Here is a 10,160-nt window from a genome sequence, read left to right as displayed (position 1 = left end):
CAGCTAAGCTGTAAATATTTCTGCATTTTGAGTTTTTTTGACAGCATTTGAACTTGGTTTCTTTAGTCCTACATGAATGATTATGCAAAAGAACACAAGCTGGAGAGGGAAAAAAATCAGTATGCAAACAAGGAGTTCATCCCTTTGTTTGTTCATTCTTATCTCGAGACGATTAATAAGTAATCTCATACCTCAGTAGGATTAGGGAGGCACTATTGGCTAATTTCATCCATGTGCTTTGGTATCACAGCATATAAATAAGCATGGGTTTACAGGTCCAACATCAGGCTCTTCTGACATTTGACTTCTCTTCCTCAGCCCACGATGGAGCTCCTGGGAACGACCACTATTTTCCTGCTGGTCTGCATCTCATGCCTTCTTCTCTTTGCCACATGGAGAAGCATATCGCAAAAAGAGAAGCAGCCTCCTGGTCCCATCACACTCCCCATTGTTGGAAACATATTCCAGCTGAACCTGTGGAACTTGCCTGAAAGCTTGAAGAAGGTATCCCTCTGTCTTATGTTTTCTCCATTGCATATAGAACAAAGTATGGTTCAGACTGTCTCAGTTTAATTGACGAGCTTAATTTGCATTGACCAAATGTCAGACTCAAACAGAAGCAAAAGGTTTCCCAGAAAGACATGCTTCTGAAGTCTATATATTGCAATAATCTATATATCTAAGCCTATATATTGCAAGTCTAAGTCTATATATTTGCAATAATTATACTAATGATGCATCCTGTGCTGACCTCACAGCAGTACTGTAATTTGCAGTGGATTTGCAATCAAGGCACTGATGCTGTTGCAATATTCACTATACTCCTCCCGTGCCCAACTCCTCACAACACTGGAAACACGGCCTGGCCCTTTTTTGGGAAGGAGTCTGCTCCATTTTGCTGCCTCTGTTCCCTAGCAGATAGGTAGGGTCTCCTGGGCGTGGAAGTAGAGAGTGAAGGGGTTGAAGCAAAAAAGTTTGGAGGTGAAGTGTGTTCATTCCCTCCCCTGGCTAATGTCATGCATCTGTCAGACAGAACCTGTGTGTTGCCAGGCCTGGGAAGGGGTAGGTGGAGGGAGTTCAGCTGGAGTGCCCTGTCCGTAGGGGCTTGTGACAGGAGGGTGGCAGATGGATGGGAAGGGAGGGTGTGTCACTGGGTTCTTCAGAGCAACATCGTGGTGCTGGCTGACATCACTGTGTGCGTCATCAGATGCACACATACCCATATGAGCTCCTTTTTTCCTCAGTGCTTGTGAATATTGAGAATCACGAGCAAACTCAGGCATCCTGCTTTGTTTCAGAGCACTAGGTGATGCAGTTTCCCGCTATAAAAAAAACTGGGACTATATCTAGCTTGTTTTCAAAAAGTGAACGTGACAAGAAGTGTTCCAGGTCAGACCAAGTAGCCCAGGAATCCTTCTGCAGTTGTAGCCAAAAGCAGATGCCCAGGAAAGAGTACGTGATTAGTGCAGGGAGGCAGTGACTCTCTGCTGATATACTCGTCCAGTTTCCAGAGATCTGTGGCCCAGGAGGTTTTTAGAGACAACTGTGGGATGTTTATGCTCAAAAGCCCTTCAGGCACTGGCTTGCATAAGTGTACATAATTGCTTTTCGGGCCCATGTAAACTGTTATCCACTGTGCCCTGTAGAAAGACATTCCAGAATGTTTTTCCAGCCCTATGAAGAACTATTTTATTTTCTGGAAGTTGGACTCGACACGTCACCATTTCTATTCCTATCTATCTCCTATTTCTAGTATAATTCCCTCTTCTCTGGCTATAATTCATAGTTGAAAGGTCTCTGCAATGCTGCTAATCAACGCCATGTCTCAGCGATGCTAGGACAATGGCATATCACCCCTCAGACCCCTCTGCTACAAACTTCTTTTCACTTGATTAACATTCAAACATGTTGCTCTTTGTGTTCCTCTTTCCTACAGCTCAGCAAGAAGTATGGTCCTGTCTTCACAATATATTTAGGCCCACAAAAGGTTGTGGTGCTGCATGGCTATGATGTTGTGAAAGAAGCTCTGGTTGATCAGGCAGATGTCTTCAGCGGAAGAGGCAAACTACCACTGTTTAAAAAACTCTTCCAAGGCACAGGTATGTCCCTGGTAATGTTATCATACCGAGCTGATGCTTTCCATGCTTTAGGAGCACAGCCAAGAGGGCAGTGGAGGAGGGAATAGTGGATTTCACTTACTAATTTCATGCATACAAATCAGCAATAAAAGACTAAAAGCTCAACTCATTACTTGGACCTTTGAGTAAATTGAACCCCTGGAAAACTGTTTAAGGTCCCAGGTTGGCTTCACCAACTGCCTTTCTATTTTCACCATGCTTCAAATTCTGGCTAAAATTTTCGTTTTTAAATGTGCCTCTAACATCTTATGTTCATTCTCCCATTTCTGAAAATATTGACAACACACAAACAGCTAAGGAACCAGCAAAAGGAAAGTCCACAGCACAACAAAGACAAGATAATACAGGCTGTCCCAGGAAGGACCACATTCAAGATTAGGCCCTGAGCTTATTCACCAGGGCAGTTCCCAGTATGGCACGTATCTGGGTAAATAGTACCTGTTTCATGGTACTATAGTACAGTATCAATGGTATTGTCAATAACAATACGCTGTGTGAAGGCGCATAGCAGAACATTTGAGCAGTTATGTCAGCGCAAAGGCCGTGTGCTTGTGGCCAAGATCAATTCAGTACCAGTGTTACTTTCTTATTTACATCCTAACATATTTTTTTCTTATTCTGGAAATAAACTCAGTTTTACTCAAAATGCTGTGACAGGTGGATCAGATTTGTCGCCTACAGAAGTGCAGAGAGGTTAAGGCTTTGGGAATATAGCAATTGCAGTATAACTCCACATAGAGGTGTCTTTGCATGTTGAGTTCTTACTGTGTATCTCCCATTCAGGGGGGGAAAAATGTTTCCTCATGGAGGTCTTCTTTTCCTTCCTCTGTCAGGCATTGTGACGAGCAATGGGGAGACCTGGAGGCAGCTCCGACGATTTGCACTCACCACCCTGCGGGATTTTGGGATGGGGAAGAAGAGCGTTGAGGAGCGAATCCAGGAGGAAGCTCATTTTCTGGTGGAGAGGATCAGGAACACATGTGGTAGGACATGGACTTTGTGCCTGCTGGTGCACCCTGTGTGTCTGCAATGAGACACTGAGGGGTATGGGGTTGCTTCACCAAATCTATGACCCAGGAAGCGGCCATGCAGCTGCTGTTTCTGCTCCCTGCTCCAATAGGCAAATTTGTCACTGTTGGGAGTGGGTCAGTCAAAGGCACTGTGACAGTACGGAAGGATAAATGTAGGAGATTGGGGTTGGAAAGCATCCTTTAACCTGTTCTGCTTGAGGAACAAGACAGGAAGTGGCAAAGGGAATGGCTTGGCCTCAAAGCCAAAGGTTTGGTGGAATTCAAGCCATGGAGACAGGGCTGGGCACTGCCAGGTAATCAAGCAATGTGCACCTGCCGTGAATCCTGCCAAGATACTGATATCCTTCAATATCTTGAAGAAGTGGGTGACCAGAGAACTCATTTACAGATATTTAGGTTTGGGTTCAGTCCATCTGAACACTAGACAATACCTCCCAGTATTGGTGGGGGCATGCAATGGGAACAGGGAATATAAGCTGCTTTTGAGGGCAGGGCATAAAGTAACTCCCTTGGTTTCAACCTATAAATGCGTTTTCTGGTAGTATATAAGACAATGTTACTTGTAAGTACTTCCCCTGAGAGTGGCACAGTACCAGCCTGGACCACAGGCTTCCTTTCCACAGCCAGCCTTCAATATGTGCTTATTCTGGAAAGGAGAAAAAGCAGATGGATCTAAAAGGATGCTGAAGCTACGCTGTTTCCCATGAGCCACTAGAAAATTCAGTCTGGCTTCATAGATAAACATTCCTGCTACAAATCAGAGAAAACACTCTCACTTGCATTGCTTTTATCCTTTCATGAGCGCAGTAATGCTGTATTTCCTATGCCGAGCTGCACGCTTCCATCTCTGGCTCACCTATTTACAGCACCTTTTACTGCGTACTAAAAGGCTTTGCAAGCAAGATACATACAACTGAACAGTATAAAGCCATTACTTACTCTTAATGCAAATACAAGCAGATAGGAGTAGTTATCTACTAGGCTCAGCATTAACATACTCACAACCTCTGATGAGGCATCTGCTGAGTCTTCAATGGCCAGGGAGTCATCAGTCAGGCAGAGAAGGGTTGGTGCCATTGCTCCTTGGAATAGGCTGATTCTCAGTGCTGACAAGTTGTCATTTTCTGACTCCTTGGTTTTCTTTTAGCATTTTATACCTTTTCATCTTGTTGTTTCTTCTCTTGAAACCTTAAGATGCACCCTATCACTGTCTGCAATTATACCTTTCCTTTCTTTCTTGGGTCTAATCTCACTGTTTTCTCACACTGTAGTTCTCAGAAGTTTATGCAGCTGTGCTATCAAAACTAGACTTTGATTACAGGCATCTGAAACCCTAGGAGAGGGTTATACAACTGAGGTTACGCCAATAGAGTTCATAAACTGAGTGCAATAACCTAAAGACATGGCTAGGGCAAAGTCCTTATGGTTTCATTGGGTGTTGGTGGGAATCTTTAGGCCATTTCTAAGTAACAGTCTGTAAGACAGACGGGCGTGTGTCAGCTGAAGAGGAACCAAGACACTCAGACCAGTGTTCTGCTGAGAACAGGACAAAAGAGATACTTAAACCATTCAAACAAGGAAATTAATTCACTGCAAGTATAGAAGAATAAACTGGATGAGTCCTTCACCATCCTTTCAAACTGTGCAAAACACTGGGTCTCAAGAGAATGCAAAACTTCCCTGTAATGTCAGAGGAGAGGATGATGCCTGAAATACTGAAAGCAAGACACCGGGTTTGGTTTTTTTTGTTGCAGAGCAACCCTTCGACCCTGGCAACTTCCTAATCCACGCTGTTTCCAACATCATCTGCTCCATCGTCTTTGGGGATCGGTTTGACTATGAGGACAAGAAATTTGTAACTTTAATCAAGTTGCTAGAGGAAAATAACAAGCTCCAGAACTCTATACACACACAGGTGTGTAGAGTTTTATTTAATTAATAAATTTGTTAATGATTGTAATATTTTATTAATGTTTATTCATGTTATTAATTTTTAATTGGAGTGGATTTTCCTAAATTTGGAGAAATTTTTTGAAAGCCAAAAAGGCAGTTAAATAACCAGTTCCTGTTGTTTTTTCTTACCTTATGGAATTGTGATTATATGTCCAAAGAAGGATATAATTGCAAAAGTTGCTCAAGTGAAGTCTATCCTTGAATATAGTGAAACCATAAAGTAAAAGGCATTAAAATCCTGTTGAATAATAAACCCTTTTGGAACAGTAGGTCTTTAATTGCCCCATTTTCATAGTAACATTTAGGGGAACATTTTATTGTATCCACATTAATCAGAATATGCTTTTCCATCATTTTATTTTTACAGCTATACAATTTCATCCCCACTGTCATGGACTATTTACCTGGGCCTCATCAACAAATAATAAAAAATATTGAAGAAGTTGATAAATTTACTTTCAAAATCATAGCGGAACACCAGGAAACCCTGGATCCCACTTGTCCTCGAGATTTTATTGATGCTTTTCTTAACAAAATGGAACAGGTAATGTAAGAGCAACAGATTTATTGGATTATAAGAAAACCACTGCTTGAATCCCAGCTTCTTTTCAGTTGTGGCAGGGCACTGGGCTTTTGAAAATACAGAGGGGAACTTTCTTTTCTTAGTATATCAACTTAGTTCTATCCTCTCCATTTTCTTATCAAGGATTTTTAAATATAGAATTAACAGCACTAGCCAAAGTTAGGAAAGCTAAGACCAGTCTGGCTGATATAATTCAGTGCTCCTCCCATATTAAAAAAGGTTCATAATATTATTTAGTAAAAGTACCATAAATGCTGGTGTTCTGGAGAGTTATTGTCGTATTTTTGAAAGTATGTTAGATGTGTTTAAAAACATACATTATAGGTATTTTTTTAAACAAGCTGCTCAGCTTTGTCATTCAAAACATTCTGCCAAATCTTCCCCCAGGAGAAAGGGAATGGTCACTCAGAATTCACCATTGAGACCTTGAGCAGAACCACCCTCGACTTGTTCCTTGCGGGAACAGGAACCACCAGTATCACACTGAGACACGGATTTCTGATTCTCCAGAAATACCCAGAGATAGTAGGTAATAGAAATAGAAATAAACAATTGAAAACTTTTTAATACGTCATGGGATCAACTTGGACAATTCCTGTCACTACCACTTGTGGCAATGGTCGCCCGACAAAGAAAACATGTATTTGCAGTGTGGAAATGTGTGTTAGTCTTAGTTCTATTCATAGGAAAGAAATACCAGTACTAAGTACATTCATACATTCCTGGTGTGTTAAAAGAAAGTTTTGCTGTAAATATGGGAAGACGTTTAGGCAAACAGGTGGGGGACCTGTCCATTCAACACTTACTTATTTCCCAACAGAGAAAATTCAAAAGGAGATTGACTGTGTGATTGGCCCAGACCGAAGCCCCTGCATGGCAGATAGGAGCCGGATGCCCTACACAGATGCTGTGGTCCATGAAATCCAGAGATTCATTGATTTCATTCCACTTAATGTCCCACATAGTGTGATCAAAGACACCAAGTTTAGAGACTATTTTATCCCAAAGGTATGTTCCACTGTGTCCGAGAAAGGTCATAATCTCTGGGAAAAAATGATGTCTTCTATTCATTGTATTTTATTTTCACAAACACTGAAATGTGATATAGAATTGGAATAATTTTGTTTGGAAGGGGTTCTGGAAGTTATTGAGTCCAACCCCTTGTATTTGAAGAAAAAAGGAAAAAAAAAAGACTTTTCATCCTCCATGTGAAGAGAGACATAGAGCTTGCTTTTTTTTTTTTTTACATAAATGTAAGCAGTCGAAGTTCTAACTTATTTGGAGGCACTATTAAATACTCTAATCAGACTTACCATTAAAATTCATTTTAAAAACATCTTTGCCGTACCAATAGCACACATTTTTCTTCATTAAATGCTCATTTTGAACTGGTTTAAACTGGTTAACTTTCTTCTCCTCTCTCTGTTAATTCAGGACACTATGATATTCCCTATGCTGTCTCCCATCCTACATGATAGCAAAGAATTTCCAAATCCAGAAAAATTTGACCCAGGACATTTCCTGAATGCAAATGGTACCTTTAAAAAGAGTGACTACTTCATGCCATTTTCTGCAGGTAAGACCGCTTTCTATTTCAGATCCTAGACTATCTTCTCCTAGAACCTCTTTGAAGATTTTAGTGGCTCCATCACCATGGCCTGTACAGTGATGTCTGGTGATCTGCTAGAGTCACCTCTGGGCAGCTTTAACCCCTGTACCAGAGTTTCAGTTTATTTCTTTTTTTAGCAATCACAAAAGCTCCCCCAATGCATTTCACAAGAAGAGATGTATGAAGTGGGACTCAGTCAGGCAACGTCTCTCTTTCCAAACTTACCATCAAACTGCAGCAGAACATTAGAAACCAAAGCCTCCCAATTGCCTTTGCCCACTGAGCACTCTCATTGTTCTAGATACTTAGCTCCTAGTTTAATTCATTTGCTACCTCAAAATGCTACAGCGCTGCCTGACCATTCTGAGATGCCTGAACTTTCATGGAACAGTGGTTAAAATAAGTTGCCATCAAAATACTCCACTATCACCTCACTTTTTATTATTTTTTACTTGCAGGAAAACGCATGTGTGCAGGAGAAAGTCTGGCCCGGATGGAGCTATTCATATTTTTAATAGCCATCCTGCAGAACTTTACTTTGAAACCTGTTATGGATTGCAAGGACATTGACATTTCCCCGTTAGTCAGCACTCTGGCAAACATACCCCGACCTTATAAGGTCTCTTTCATTCCACGTTAGCCAAGTGAAGACAGTTGCCAGTTCCCACGCTCATGAAAACTCTGGTTGAATGACAGTCATTTCCCAGTCCGTTGAGACCGAAACACTTGGATCTATTTGCTAGATACTTCATGGAGAGAAACGTGCTTAAAAAAGAAAATTGTACGGTGCTTTTATAATCACCACAGCCGGCTCTAAACAGAGACAAAGCAGGCAATTGCATAGTGAAGGAGACAGTTCCTTGTGCAAAACGATACAGGCTCTCCTCTGCACCTACCTCACCTAGCTCAGGTTCCTATCTGGCTCCTGACATCCTGATGCGTCAGGGTGTGTACGGATGCTCGTACTCCAGGGTTTCCACAGACTCAGCTTGAGGTACCTCTCTCCTCTGTATTTTCAGTTTCTTTGTGACCTGTTTGTAAAGGTAAACATAAAACAGTGTGGGGGTTCTGTCAGAAGATGATAATCTACCGTATTCTTGCCCCAATACATATTGTCTCCTGTGGTGGGGATGGAGTTTATTGATGACTGGGCGGATGGGTCGTCTCTTGTGTGATTATAATGAAGGTTTGTGAAATTAAAATTTAAATTGAAAAATAAAGTATTAGTAGACTGAATTGTTGTTTTTCTGAGATCCCAGGAAAAAACACCTGCCACCACAAAGCTAATACTCCCAAATATTTTCCACGACTTGTACATATCTGTCTGTTTCATTTCACTCTTTTATATGAAATGTATTATAGACCGAAGACTGAGCTGGCCCATGACCATAAAACTTCCATTCTCAGTCACAATGTGGGAGGAGGCTGGACTGACCCTACAAGACCGATCAGAACCCCAAATGTGGTTACAGAGTTATGTATTGTGGCAAAAGACGACAAGCAAAATAACACTGGGATCCCCCCAGTGCTATTTACTACATGAATGGCAGCTTGCACCTTCCCATTAATTTATGAAGCACAAAAAGATCACTAAAGCAATGTTACAATCAGGCAAAAAAAAGATAAAGATTTTGCATGAGTTGCCAAGCATACCTGTACAGATGTAGGACTGCCTTTTCCTAACTTGATCTCTTTCCCTGTGATGTATAATTTATAGTGGTTATTGTGAAGACGGAGACATGAATTTGTGCTATGTGGAAAAAGACAACAACTGTAATATTACCACAATAGCATTAACTGTTTATGTGAAACGGGCAAAACTTCTTTCCTTTAATAAATCTTAATAAGCTTGATGTACCATGAGTTGGTGGTATGGCATTGCAAAGGCAGAAGCCACAAATGTCACAGAATCACAGAAACTGGAATGAAAGAAGGATATATGAAATATCATCTAGTTGATCGCCATATACCAAAAAGGATCAACTACTACAAGTCTTCTCACCAGACAAACAGAAGAAAGCTCTCCATACTTCCTCTTCATCCGTGCCACAACTGAAACAGGCAAAGCAAATGGCCCGGGGGCAGTTTCCCTGTCCCAGACATCTTCCTCCATGCTGAAAAGACAAGGAGGAGCAAATCAGCAAGAAAACAGCTTTAGCTCCCAGAGACTCCACCATGACACACAGCGGGGCTTTGAGATTAAAGGAGGGCTAAAGCTGAGTCCTGGAAGCCTCACTTTCTTTCGCCTGCATTACAAAAAGCAGTGCGATGGACAACCAACAGCTGCTCACATTTCCTCTGGGTTAACTTGATTTAGCAACGAGTAATATTATCACCTTCTGAAGGACTAAGCATCAGATTTTAAAAAAATATAATGCTTAATGAATAGGATTTATCTCAGCAACCTTTGTTGACCACTAAACAGAAAAAACATCAGTTTAAAAAATCAACCATCATTGAAAAGCTCTACATATCTCACAAAGCCATACTGCGCGCTCTCTCCCTGCCTGCTAGCACTCAGCATTACCCAGACTTTTTCTTCTGGTGGGACTGTACAGAGAGTGCATTCATTGCTTGCTCATGTGCAGGACTAGGTAGGGATATAAGAATTTCCTATGGCAAACCTGACACAATGTCCTGTCACTTGGACACATGAAGAAGTGGCTTTCAGACTCGATTAATCCATTCTGTGCACTGTTGCTATTAGTTCCCAAATACCTCTCACTGAACACAAACATCTCTCTCTGTGAGCTCAAGTTTCTAAGACGTTTCTAAGAAGCTGGGAAGCAGCTACAGAAGCAGCAGCCAGCTGGGCAAGCACTAACAAAGAAAAGAACTGGCAAGTT

At 41.4% G+C, this 10,160-nt stretch overlaps 1 protein-coding gene across 1 annotated transcript; it reads left to right on the top strand.

The window, feature by feature from the left end:
• The first annotated feature begins 277 nt into the window (after window positions 1-277).
• Window positions 278-9,150, top strand: LOC128911264 (cytochrome P450 2H1-like). The gene is made up of 9 exons (XM_054205840.1): window positions 278-504; window positions 1,937-2,099; window positions 2,972-3,121; window positions 4,924-5,084; window positions 5,490-5,666; window positions 6,093-6,234; window positions 6,526-6,713; window positions 7,140-7,281; window positions 7,773-9,150. The coding sequence occupies exons 1-9, from the start codon at window positions 325-327 to the stop codon at window positions 7,952-7,954; spliced, it is 1,485 nt and encodes a 494-aa protein (XP_054061815.1). The 5' UTR covers window positions 278-324; the 3' UTR covers window positions 7,955-9,150.
• Window positions 9,151-10,160: the final 1,010 nt, after the last annotated feature.

The sequence above is a fragment of the Rissa tridactyla genome, chromosome 6, assembly GCF_028500815.1.
Source record: "Rissa tridactyla isolate bRisTri1 chromosome 6, bRisTri1.patW.cur.20221130, whole genome shotgun sequence".
NCBI lineage: Eukaryota > Metazoa > Chordata > Aves > Charadriiformes > Laridae > Rissa > Rissa tridactyla.
The sequence above is the reverse complement of the archived record's forward strand: the minus strand, read 5'-3'. Positions and strand labels throughout refer to the sequence as shown.

Coding starts and splice junctions, on each gene's coding strand:
- LOC128911264 (XM_054205840.1), top strand. CDS start 325: ATGGAGCTCCTGGGAACGACCACTATTTTCCTGCTGGTCTGCATCTCA. Junction 505..1,936: donor TGCCTGAAAGCTTGAAGAAG/GTATCCCTCTGT, acceptor TCTTTCCTACAG/CTCAGCAAGAAGTATGGTCC. Junction 5,667..6,092: donor TTCTTAACAAAATGGAACAG/GTAATGTAAGAG, acceptor ATCTTCCCCCAG/GAGAAAGGGAATGGTCACTC.